The 13717-nt window shown below is 43.7% G+C and overlaps 1 protein-coding gene across 1 annotated transcript in view; it reads left to right on the forward strand.

Moving 5' to 3' along the window:
• LOC132394992 (aromatic-L-amino-acid decarboxylase-like) overlaps nucleotides 1-13717 on the forward strand; it is a 94574-nt gene that overhangs the window by 70726 nt on the left and 10131 nt on the right. Inside the window, exon 12 of the mRNA XM_059971325.1 lies at nucleotides 10885-10986. Coding sequence (XP_059827308.1) covers nucleotides 10885-10986 — 102 coding nt within the window. The remainder of the gene's footprint in view (nucleotides 1-10884; nucleotides 10987-13717) is intronic.

Raw genomic sequence — 13717 nt, forward strand, 5'->3', positions numbered from 1 at the left:
CATTGGCATGATTATGGAGCTGTACAAGATAATGTTACAACTAACAGCTGTAAAACAATGATCCTCGAAAACGGCTGCTGTTTTATGACACATCCTTGAAAACTAAAGGTCTATACTAGACCCTGAAAGTCATGACCAGTCTCAGCTCTCTATAAGGAATCACCTCTCAGTGCAGATGAAATCCAATATTAGCTTCATTGTTGAAGGAAAGCCTTTAGCAACTCACTAAAAGAGTGAAAACCAGGATCTCAAAATTGGCAATAGCTTCATGTCTATCGGGCGGCAGTGATCCCTGCCTTCCATATACTCCAGAGACATGCACAAATTAGAGAAGTCACTTCAAAGGACTAGGGAGGTACCATCAATTTTGCAATGGCAAAATCCTCCCAATATACTGTATTGGCAGAATAAACAAACCAATACCAGTGTCTCCCAGGCTAACATCCATAGAAGACTATAAGACATATAAGCAAAATTAGGTCCATTGAGTCTCATAAGGTGAATCAGGAAGCAAGTTACAGCTTGTGATTCAGCTGGGAGCTCAGAGAATTCGACCGTGTAGGTAGGATTTAAGCCTACCTGGTCAATACCTGTGGAGGAGGGGGAACTGCGCAGGCGCGAGTGACGTCAGCGTCGAGCGCGCACTTTAAAAGGCAAGACTTCTTTTCAGAGCGGGTAGCGGAGTCCATGGAAGCAGAGTCCTGGGCTTTGGCTAAGGGGGAGTCCGTGGAAGCAGAGTCCTGGGCTTTGGCTAAGGGGGAGTCCATGGAAGCAGAGTCCTGGGCTTTGGCTAAGTGGGCTTCGGCGTAAGGGGACTTCGGTAAGCCTGTGTGATTGCTCGCTGAGGGGAAGAAGGTAAGGTCGCTAGGTGCTTTTTAGACTTATTCTATTAATTCAGTTCAGGTATGGGGGAGACAGTCAGAGCAGTGGTGTGCTCCGTATGCAGTATGTGGGAAGTCAGGGTCAACACAGTTGTCCCTGATGACCACACCTGCAAGAGGTGCGTCCAGCTGCAGCTCCTATCAGCCCGAGTTAGGGAGTTGGAGCTGGAGCTGGATGAACTACGGATCATTCGGGAGGCAGAGGCAGAGATAGATAGGAGTTATCAGGAGGTAGTCACACCAAAAAACCAAGAAGTAGGCAGATGGGTGATGGCCCAGAGAGGCAGGGGGAGCAGGCAGAGAGAGCAGAGCACCCCTGCGGCCATTCCCATTAACAATAAGTATACCGTACTGGATACTGTTGATGGGGATGACCTACCAGGAATGAGTTGTAGTGGTCCTGCCTCTGGCACAGAGGTTGAACCTTCAACTAGAAAGGGGAGGAGGGAAGAGAAGAGAGCGATAGTTTCAGGGGATTCTATAGTTAGGGGGGCAGATAGGAGATTTTGTGGGGCCAATCGGGAGCCTCGGATGGTATGTTGCCTCCCTGGTGCCAGGGTCCGGGACATCTCAGATCGGGTGCAGGCTATTCTTGAGAACGAGGGCATGAACCCAGATGTAGTGGTCCATGTAGGGACCAACGATGTAGGTAAGGTGAGTGAGGGGGTCCTGCTTAGAGAGTTCAGGGAGTTAGGAGTGAAGCTGAAAGGCAGGACCTCCAGAGTGACAATCTCGGGATTGCTACCTGTGCCACGTGCGAGTGAGGTGAAGAATAGAATGATTATGCACATTAATATGAGGCTGATAGTATGGTGCAGGAAGGAAGGGTTCAGGTTTTTGGATAATTGGTCTTTGTTCCAGGGACATTGGGATCTGTTTCGAAGGGATGGTCTACATCTGAACCGGAGGGGTACTAACATTCTTGCAGGAGTGTTTGCCAGTGCTGATCGGGGGGGGGGGGGGTTAAACTAGATGTGCAGGGGGCAGGGATCCAGATCCAGAGGGTTGGTCAGAAGGAGCATGGGGTTAAATGTGTAGAAGGTTTGGGTGATCTTGAGAAGGTCATCAAAATTCAGGGTGCAATTAGCCCGATGGAAGTTCAAGGAGCTGGGTTAGGTACAGTAGACAGTGTTTTAAGCAAAGAGAGGAGGAATGGGCTAAGAATTCTATACTTGAATGCGCGCAGTGTCAGAAATAAGACAGATGAGCTTGAAGCTCAGATGAAAATGGGGAACTACGATATTGTTGGGATAACGGAGACATGGCTGCAAGGGGATCAGGCCTGGGAATTGAGTGTACCAGGTTTTACGTGCTATCGTAGAGACAGAAATGTGGGAAGAGGGGGTGGGGTGGCCCTGTTGGTGAGGAATGAGATTCAGTCCTTAGCAAGAGGTGACTTGGGAATAGGGGAAGTAGAGTCTGTGTGAATTGAGCTGAGGAACAGTAAGGGTAAAAAGACCCTAATGGGTGTTGTGTGCAGGCCCCCAAACAGTAGCGTGGATATTGGGTACAAGTTGATTAGGGAGTTAACATTGACATGTGCTAAAGGTAATGCAGTCGTTATGGGAGATTTCAACATGCAGGCAAACTGGGAGAATCAGGTAGGTGCTGGACCCCAGGATAGGGAGTTTGTGGAGTGTCTAAGGCAGGGGTCAGCAACCTTTACCACTGAAAGAGCCATTTGGACCCGTTTCCCACAGAAAAGAAAACACTGGGAGCCGCAAAACCCGTTTGACATTTAAAATGAAATAATACTGCATACGCTTTTTTTGCCTTTATGCTATGTATAAACAAACTATAATGTGTTGCATTTATGAAATCGATGAACTCCTGCAGAGAAAACGAAATTACATTTCTGCATGCAACAAAAACATTTTGAACTCCGAAAAAAAGACGTTGGGTTGAAGGTTACTTTTAAGTAAAATACTCAATGTCTATTTGAGTCCTTCTTGTATTTATGAAAAACGCCAAACTTAAATGTTCCGCCAGCAGCAAACCAAAAATAACGTCAGCCAGCTGTCAACCTGAAAAATAAAAGGACTATTTCACTGAACAATGAAAAAATATGAATATACGTAAAATAATAGGCAATTAAAATATTTATCATACTTGGTTAATGGGATTTCTGCTCCTGGACCTCAGCGAACAGCGTCTGCACATTAGGGCTGTATGACGTCACCTTCATCTTTACACAGGATCGCAAGCTGTCATCTGTGAGGCGTGCGCGATGTTTGTTTTTAATGAAGTTCATGTTGGAAAACACCTGCTCACATACATATGTGGATCCAAAGATCGACAGGACTCCAAGCGCATACTTTTTAATGTTTACATAAATGTCAGGGATAGCATTCCATGTTTCGATTACAAGTTTGTCCGGTTTGAGGAGGTTTTCAATATCACTCCATTTGTGATTCTGAGCAAGAACGTCCTTCTGACGGGCAACATCTTCAAGGTCTGCTGACAAGCGTCTAAACTTGGACACCCATATGTCTTTGTCGGCTATGTCGGCCAGTTCCATCTCAAGATCAGGTTGACTCACACCTGCCAATGCAGTCGTATTCAGTAGGGATGGATCGATGCTTAGGGGAGTGACCGGGAAGGATAATGTGTTTTTTCCTCTCTGAACTCACAGAAGCATTTCCCAAATGATGTTTGCATTGCGATGATTGCAGAATGTAAATACTCCGAATTTATCATGCCGTGACCTTGTTTGAACTCTCTCAAATTGGGGAAGTGAGACAATGTGCCTTTCTGTAAATCTCTGGCAAGCACTGGCAACTTGTGCTCGAATGCCAAAACATCCTCCAACATGTGTAGGGCTGTACGTCCTTTCCCCTGAAGAGCTGTGTTCAGCGTGTTCAGGTGTGCTGTCATGTCTACCATGAAGTGTAGATTTTCCAGCCACTCTGGCTGTTCCAGCTCAGGAAGGGTGAGCCCTTTGCTGCCCAGGAAAGTTTTCACTTCTTCCAGACACACGACAAAGTGTTTCAGCACCTCCCCTCTGGACAGCCAGCGATAAAAACACGTTGTAGCGGTGTGCTACATGCAGTCAGTAAACTGCAAAGATAACTTTATTTGAACTAAACAGCCTTGCTTTTAAGCCTCCCTCAACCCACCCCCATGGGCACGGATGCTCCAAAAGACACGTACTCACAAACCCCCGTAGGCTATCTCCCTTAGCCTGAACGCTGGCTAATTGTGAGCCAGTTCGGATGTGCCAGGAAATGGGTCACCACAACGTTTTATTTAGATTGTACAAGATCACCATGATCTTCAAATTTAGAATTACATTTCAAAAACTAACAAACTAACATAAAATACATTTTAATTAAATACTGACCATTTATTTTCCAAAGCCACAGGGAGCCGCAGCACAGAGATGAAAGAGTCGCCTGCAGCTCCGGAGCAGCGGGTTGCTGACTCCCGGTCTAAGGGATGTATTTTTGGAACAGCGTGTGCTTGAGCCAACCAGGAACGAGGCTATTTTGGACTTGGTGATGTGTAATGAACAGGAATTGATAAGTGATCTTGAAGTAAAAGAGCCATTAGGAAGTAGTGATCATAACATGATAAGTTTTTATCTACAATTTGAGAGGGATAAGGGCAGATCAGAGGAGTCAGTGTTGCAATTAAATAAAGGAGACTACGGAGCCATGAGGGAAGAGCTGGCCAAAGTTAAATGGGCGGATGCCCTGGCAGGAAAGACAGTGGATCAGCAGTGGCAGATATTCTTGGGCATAATACAAAAGATGCAAAAGCAGTTCATTCCAATGAGAAGGAAGGATTCAAAGAGGGGGAAGGGGCCACAGTGGTTGACAAAGGAAGTCAGAGATTGTATAGCATTAAAGAAAAAGAAGTATGACAGGACTAAGACGAGTGAGAATACAGATGATTGGGAAAGTTTTAAGGAACAGCAGATCTTAACTAAAAAAGCAATACGGAGAGAAAAAATCAGGTATGAGCTCAGTCTAGCCAGGAATATAAAAGGGGATAGCAAAAGCTTTTTTAGCTATGTGAAGAGAAAGAAGATAGTTAAGAACAATGTTGGCCCCTTGAAGAATGAATTGGGAGAAATTGTTATGGGAAACAGGGAAATGGCAACAGAATTTAATGCGTACTTTAGATCTGTCTTCACCAGGGAGGCCACAAGCAATCTCCCAGATGTATGGATGGGCCAGGGTCATAAAATATCAGAGGAATTGAGACAGATTGACATTAGGAAAGAAACTGTGATGAGTAGACTGGTAGGACTGAAGGCTAATAAATCCCCGGGTCCAGATGGTCTGCATCCGAGGGTTCTAAAAGAGGTGGCTCAGGAAATTGCGGATGCATTGGTAATCATTTTCCAATGTTCCTTAGATTCAGGATCAGTTCCTGAAGATTGGAGAGTGGCTAATGTTATCCCACTTTTCAAGAAGGGAGGGAAGGAGAAAATGGAGAACTATCTCCCTGTTAGCCTAACGTCAGTCGTGGGGAAGATGCTTGAGTCCATTATTAAGGACGAAATAGTGGCACATTATGATGGCAGAAATAGGATTAGGCCGAGCCAGCATGGATTTACCAAGGGCAAATCATGCTTGACTAATCTGTTGGAGTTTTTTGAGGGTGTAACAAGGATGTTAGACGAGGGTAAGCCAATGGATGTTGTGTACCTAGATTTTCAGAAGGCATTCGATAAGGTGCCACATAGGAGATTGGTGAGTAAAATCAGAGCTCATGGCATTGGGGGCAGGGTTTCAACATGGATAGAAAACTGGTTGGCAGATAGAAAGCAAAGGGTAGCAGTGAATGGGTGTTTCTCGGACTGGCTGGAGGTGACTAGTGGGGTACCACAGGGCTCTGTATTGGGACCACAGCTCTTTACGATTTATGTCAACGATTTAGATGAGGGCATTGAAAACTATATCAGCAAGTTTGCTGACGATACTAAACTGGGTGGCAGTATGACATGTGAAGAGGACGTTAGGAGAATACAGGGAGACTTGGATAGGCTGGGTGAGTGGGCAGATACTTGGCAGATGTCATTCAATGTGAATAAATGTGAAGTTATCCACTTTGGAAGCAGGAACAAGAGGGCAGAGTATTGTCTGAATGGTGTAGAGTTAGGTAAGGGAGAAATGCAAAGAGACCTAGAAGTCCTAGTTCACCAGTCAATGAAGGTGAATGAGCAAGTGCAACAGGCAGTGAAGAGGGCAAATGGAATGTTGGCCTTTATTACAAGGTGAATTGAGTACAAGAGCAAGGATGTCCTTTTGCATTTGTACAGGGCCCTGGTGAGACCAAACCTGGAATATTGTGTACAGTTTTGGTCTCCAGGTTTAAGGAAGGACATTCTGGCAATTGAGGAAGTGCAGCGTAGATTCACTAGGTTGATTCCTGGGATGGCAGGGCTGTCTTATGCAGAGAGATTGGAGAGATTGGGCTTGTACACGCTGGAATTGAGGAGATTGAGAGGGGATCTGATTGAAACGTTTAAGACAATTAAAGGATTTGATAGGATTGAGGCAGGAAATTTGTTCCAGATGTTGGGAGAGTCCAGTACCAGAGGGCATGGATTGAGAATAAGAGGTCAGTTATTTAAAACAGAGTTGAGGAAGAGCTTCTTTTCCCAGAGAGTTGTGGAGGTGTGGAATGCACTGCCTCGGAAGACGGTGGAGGGCAATTCTCTGGATGCTTTCAAGAAGGAGCTAGATAGATATCTGATGAATAGGGGAATCAAGGGATATGGGGACAAGACAGGGACTGGGTATTGATAGTGAATGATCAGCCATGATCTCAGAATGGCGGTGCAGACTCGAGGGGCCGAATGTTCTACTTCTGCACCTATTGTCTATTGTCTATTGTCTATAAAAGAAAATAAAATATCATGGGATATGTATAAAACATGTGCTTTAATTTCAATTGAAAATGAACAAATGCATTACAACAAAATATCTGTCTTTGAAGTCCCATGGTATTTAGCTATTTATTGAAATGACTTTTAAAACACTGAAAATTAAATGAATAAAATACAGCTTTTTTAATAGTAACAGTTATTATTTTAAAGCACTGAAAATTCTGTTATCCTTCAAGATATTATCATCATCACTCTCCTCCTGCCTGTCTTTATTTCAAAAACGGTAGGAGATGCAGGTCTACTTGTCCTGCTCCTTCTTATTCAATTGTCCCCTGTGCCAAAACTCAACAACGACCAGCACAAGGACAGAACAGTGACAGCGCGCCAGTATGCGGAGCGCGTTATTTGATCTGGAGCGCATTTTTTATTTTGAGAACGTACGTGCACCTGCGCACTACTCATGTCCATCACTTAACAGAAATGACATGTAACATGTAAGGCCTATTGAAAAAAATGTATTCAAATGCATTTTTTACATAACACAATGAAGAAACTTATCTTTAATTTCAGTGGGAATAGTGTTGTTGGTCTCCCTTTTTAGCCAGCGCATCAAAGTCTGGATTTAATTTTGTTGTGGCGATTCTCAGGATGGATCTGAGGTGTTAGTCAGTTAATTTGGATCTGTGGCTGGCTTTGTTGATGTTCATGACGCTAAACGCCTGTTCACACAAATAGGTTGAGCCGAACAAACAGTAAAGCGCAAATGTGGAGTAATACGCTGCACCTCAACAAAGGTCAATATGTAGCGGTGTGCTACATGCCGCGCTAAAATTACGACACGGAGTCGGTAACTGCAGTTGAAGAAAAAAACTTTATTTGAAATCCCCAGCCTCACTTTTAAGCCTCCCTCAACCTGCCCCCCGTGACGCAGAGGCTCCAAAGCTCTGTGCTCGCAAATCCCTGCAGGCTATCTTCCTTAGCTGGAACGCTGGCTAATTGTGAGCCGGTTCGGATGTGCCAGGACATGGGTCGCCACAAATGTATATAGAGTGCGTCATCTATTGGGAAAATGCCAGAATTTTCGGGGAAAAACGTTAACAAGGTTTATTACTATAATTTCATCAATTTCTGCGGGCCGGATTAAAAAGCTTAACGGGCCACATATGGCCCACGGGCCGTAGTTTGCCCATGCCTGCTCTAGATCCATCTCATCTCTGTTCTAAAAGTATATCACTCCATTCTGAAGGCTGTGACCTCTGGTCCAAGGCCCCCCCCCCGCCCCCACTGTAGGAAACATCGGCTCTATCAAGGCCTCTCAATATTCGATAGGTTTCAATGAGATCCTATCTCATTCTTCTAAACTCCAGTGAGTATATGCCCAAAGCCATCAAACACACTCCATTCAATAACCCTTTCATTCTTAGAATCATTGTAGTGAACCTCCTCTGCACTCTCTCCAATGCTAGCACATCTTTTCTTAGATAAGGGGCCCAAACCTGCTCGAAATGCTCCATGTGGTCAAACAATGTCTTATAAAGCACCAGCATCACAATCTTGCTTTTATATTCTAGTACTCTCGAAATGAATGCTAACATTGTATTTATGTTCCTTACCACTGTTATGATCCCCTCCTTTGTGAGAATTGCAAGAGCACCGGTTGGGGGGGGGGGGGGGTGGTTAGTAGACCCAGGAAGTGAGAGAGAGAGAGAGAAATGTGCCAAATTGCAGGTCCCACCCGGGATACAGAATAAGATGCCAGCGACTATTGTCTCATGGAGACCACGAGAAAAGCCCTCGGGCAAGGTGGGCTGGTTGAGAGAGAGATTGCATCATCCCAACCTGATTGACACCTGTGACCCTGTGAGGAAGTATAAAGGAGAGTCTCAGGGGGACAGCCCCTCAGACGCACCAAGAAGACTCGAGAGAGTGATCCCGCAGCAGCGGGAAGCCATTCTGAAGGAAGCCACGTGCGTTAGATTCCGGGATTGGAATTTGTGGCTGGAATCACAGAAAACCGCTTTTAACTAACATCGGGGAGAGGGAACCAACGCTCCCCCAATTTCACGGAAGATTCATCAAGACTCGGCAAGTTCTTTCTCTTCTCCCCCAATCTCTCTCTCTCGGTCGCCCCACGCAAAACCCAGCAATTTTCAAAGGGCTGAGGCCTGCAGACTTTCAGAGTGACTTTTATATTTCCAACGGACAATCTATTAACCCCTAGACACCAGCAGAGCTCACTTCTTAATGATGATTATTACTATACCCACGCTTTAGATTGAATGTTGACGATGTGCACTATCTGAATGTTTGTATTAACCTTACTTTTGTGTCCCTTTATAAATAAAAACGTTTGAAAATTGTGACACCAGACTTCAACAGACCTCTCTATCTTTGCTGGTAAGTTATCCAATTATGAGATACGTAACACCACCAACTCAACCTGTAAGTTTTCCCTCATTCCTTTTCCTACCTATGTCATTGGTACCTATGTATCACAATTTCCAGCTGTCCACCTTTCCCGTTTAGAATGCTGTGGTTCTCATCTGAAACATCCCTGTCCTTGGCACCTGGGAGGCAACAAACATCCAGGTATCTTGCTCACATCCACAGAATCTCTTGTCTGTTTCTCTTACACAATCAACATACAGTACTACACTCAATCAACTATGTAAGGCAAGGCAGATTATTCTCACATCTAACATCAGGCTCCCAACACATTCTAGTTTGCGCTCTGCCATAGCAAGAGCTTACCAGGTGGACAGGACAGCAGATGCTCTCAAAACACAAAAATACAACTGCAGATGCTGTGGATCAAAGAATACGTACACAACTCTGGAAGAACTCAGCAGGCCAGGCAGCATCCAGCGTTGTGTACGTATTCTCAGATGCTCTCAAAGACTCCTTGAAAACATCCTGTCCATTGGGTGTAAGACATCACAATAATCTGACTTCCCCTATACAGTGTTAGAATCCCTGGAAAATGATCATACAAAATGGATTTGTTACATTGAGGATTGTTTTAAATACCTTTAGTCTGTTTGTCAGTAACACACACAAGCATAGCATAAACAGCAGAAGCATGAGCTCTCCCAAGCTGATCGCCCACCCCACAGTGGTAAAGCTGCAGGTCATACATTCCTCTCATTAATCACTTAAGGACCCATAAAGTTGGGGTGCCAAAAAAAACAGGTAAATCTCAGGAGGTAAATAGTGAGAAATGTATTGCCTGTTAATCATACTCTGTAAACCTTGGAAAATACTTGGAAAGCCAGGAATAAGTTCTGAAGTGCCCACATCCTTATAAAAAGACACATTTGTAACAGGTTCCATTCCTGTGAACTGCTTGTAAACTAAATAGTTCAGAAGTTGGAAGTGCAATGGTGAATTAAGTTCTCCTATGGAAGAGGATGTCTGCAGCCTTGCAGTAGCTGGCAAATCCATCCTGCCAGTCTCCCAAATGCTCGGTAGTATGTAAAGATCATACTTAAGTCTGACATGCATAAGCTGTGAAGGACCTATATATACACTTACTCCTGGAGACACAGAGATTGCAGATGTTGGAACCTGGTACAAACATAAACTGCTTGGGGAGCTTGGCAGGAGGTCATGCAGCATTTGCTCTAATGCTGCGTATGGTTGCACTATGAATGTTGAACAAAGCTTGTATGTTGAACTCAAAAGTTCTCATTTAGGTAAGTAATGGAGGAATGTACAGTGTATGTGAAACCCTTGCCTTATCAGGTACACAAGTTTTATTCAGGAAACAATGTGGGATATGCTGATAACCTAGAGCAAGCTAAGGTGGATAATCCACAGGGCTTGATGGGATCAATTCCAGATTATTCAGAGGGGCAAGAAAGGAGATTGCTGGATCCTAAAGTGAATTGTGAATGGAATTGCAGAGGGCATTCTTCAATGGGCACAATTTCTTCTGGAAACAATCTCTTATACAGTCTAAGCTGGGCTAAATCTCTGAGTGATTTGTGCAATGGAAATGAGTGATGAATTATTTATTTTCAAGGCTGATGAAAATATTGCTGCAAACCCTCCAACGTTGCTTTTTTGTCAATCATTTTGACTTTGTGAGAGGAATTCTTTATTTTTAAATAAATGTACATTCATTAAAAGCTAACACTTCAACATCTACCCATGTGGTATTTACTGTAGCACGTGAACCTCGCGCATGAGTTTGAGAGGTTGGTACGTCAAGATGAACGATTTGAGATTGTTGGAGATGTGGTACTGGGACTGGTGTGCTTCAGAATAAAGGTATGTAAATATACTGTTAATGTTAAGGTCTACACCAAACTTCAGCTACGTATTCAGCCTAATAATAAATGACGAGAAGCCATTCAGCTCTTGTAATTTGTCTACTATTCCATAAGATCAGTGCCACTTTTTATAGGACTATTAGGATAAGGTATTTTACACACATAGAAAATAAGAGGGTTGTCTGGGGAGACAGGCGGGCTACTGAAGGATAAAGGATATACCTGGAACCAGATGATGTGGGTTAAGTACTAAACAAGAACTTTGCATCATTATTCACCAAGGAGAAGGGTATGCAGTGTGGGATATGTTGATAATCTAGGGCAAGTTAAGATGGATAATCTACAGGGCCTGATGGGATCAATTCCAGATTATTGAGAGGGGCAAGAAAGGAGATTGCTGGATCCTTGACAAAGACCTTTGTGCCCTCTCTAGCTACAGGTGAGGTACCAAAGGATCAGAGATTAGCCAAAGTTGTTTCTTCATTTAAGAAGGGCATTAGGGATAATCCAGGAGGTAATAGGCTGGTGAGCCTCACATCTAGTGGAGAAGCTATTGGAGAGGAATCCGCGGGGTAAAATTTACTCATTTGTGCTTAATAGGGATAGTTAATATAGCTTTTTATGGGGTAGGAGATATCTTACAAATGATTATAGTTTTTTTGAAAAGGTTGACGTAATTGAGAAGGGTAGGGCACTTAATGTTGCCTACAAGGACTTTATTAAAGCATTTGATAAAGTCCCTCGTGGTAGAATTTTAAGAAGCATAGGATCTACAGTGAGTTGGTGGATTGGATTCAAATTTGGCTTGGCCGTGGAAGACAGAGGATAATGGTGGAGGGATATTATTCTGAAGATCTGCATCCACTGATTTTTGGCAGGTATCAGTGTTGTCTGTGACATACAAAAATGACTTGCATGAAAATGTTGATGGGCAGTTAGTAAGCTTGCCAATGACCTGCCGATGGGTAGAGTTGTGTCTAGTGCAGAAGGCTGTCAAAGTACGGCAGAACATAGAACAGTTACAGGTATGGGTGGATAAATGGCAGGTTGTGTTTAATCCAGGCAAGTGTGTGGTGTAAGGTGAAAGTCTATCATTGGGACATTGAGTATAAAAGCCAGGAAGTCATGCTACAAACGTAGAAAACTTCGGTTTAGCTCGCGCTTGGAGTATTGTGTGGACTGCAGAAGGATGCTTCAGGAGAGGTTTGCCAGGATGTTGCAGAAATTAAAGAATATAAACTATAAGGAGATGTTGGCTAGACTTGGATTGTTTTTCTCTGAAGTGTCAGGGGTTGAGGGGAAACTGGAGAGAAGTTAAAATCAGGGGAGCAGAGATAGTGCGGGTATAAGGGTAGAAATAACAAATACTAGAGGGCTAGATTTAAGATGAGAAGTGGAAAATTATTTCTTCTTTTGCACAGTGGTATGTGCTTGGTACAGGCTGCAAAGTGCAGTGGTGGAAAGAAACCAGTGGTGGTGTGTAAGCTGCATTCAGTAGAGGGGCACAAGGACATGCAGGAAATGGAGGGCTATGGATTAGTTTAATTTGGCATTATAAACTGTACAGACATCACAGGCATGTTTTTGTACTGCACTCTTCTATGTTCTAAGACTATTGACAGACCCCATCTAGCCATTTGCCAAATTGATTACAGAGTACCTTACAGTCAACAAGAGGTGGAGGAATAGATAAGCAGGCAAATAGCAGAGAGACATGATAAAAATAAGGGGAAATATTGCAAAAAGGCCACTTTCATTAAAGTAACACAGGGCCTGACAAAGTAGACTGGGAGTAAGTAAGCAACACAGAAAAACTGCTGGAGGAACTCAATAGACCATGTAGCATCTATGGAAAAGAATAAACCGTCATGTTTTGGGCTGAGACCCTTCAGCAAGATTAGAAACAAAGATGAGAAGTCAGAGTAAGAGGGTGAGATAGGGGCAGAGGAGGGGAGGAAGTACAAGGTGATAGATGATAGGTGAAAATGGGTAGGAGGAGTGAACAAAGAACTGGGAAGTTGATTGATGGAAGAGAAAAAAGAGGAAACGGAGTATGCAGGGAGACTTAGATAGTTTAGGGGAATGGGCAAATGAAATACAATGTTGGAAAGTGTATGGTCATGCACTTTGGTGGAAGAAATAAATGGGCAGACTATTATTTAAATAAGGAGAGAATTCAAAATGCAGAGACGCAAAGGATCTTGGGAGTCCTTGTGAAGGATACCGTAAAGGTTAACCTCCAGGTTGAGTCAGTGGTGAAGACAATAAATGCAATGTTGGCATTCATTTCTAGAGGTATAGAATATAAGAGCAGGGATGTGATGTTGAGGCTCTATAAGGCACTTGTGAGACCACACTTGGAGTATAGTGTGCAGTTTTGTGCTCGTTATTTTAGAAAGGATATACTGACATTGGAGATGGTTCATAGAAGATTCATGAGAATGATTCCAGGAATGAAAGGATCTGGCAGTTCTTGGGCTGTATTCCCTGGAGTTCAGGAGAATGAGGAAGGATCTCATAGAAACATTTTGAATGTTAAAAGGCCTGAACAGATTAGATATGGCAAGGTTATTTCCCATGGTAGAGGAGTCCAGGACAAGAGGGCATGACTTCAGGATTGAAGGATGTCCATTTGGAACAGAGATGCAGAGAAATTACTTCAGTCAGAGGGTGGAATTTGTTGCCAGGAGCGGCTGTGGAGGCCGAGTCATTGGGTGTATTTAAGTCAG

This window comes from Hypanus sabinus, chromosome 6, assembly GCF_030144855.1.
Source record: "Hypanus sabinus isolate sHypSab1 chromosome 6, sHypSab1.hap1, whole genome shotgun sequence".
Classification (NCBI taxonomy): Eukaryota; Metazoa; Chordata; class Chondrichthyes; order Myliobatiformes; family Dasyatidae; genus Hypanus; species Hypanus sabinus.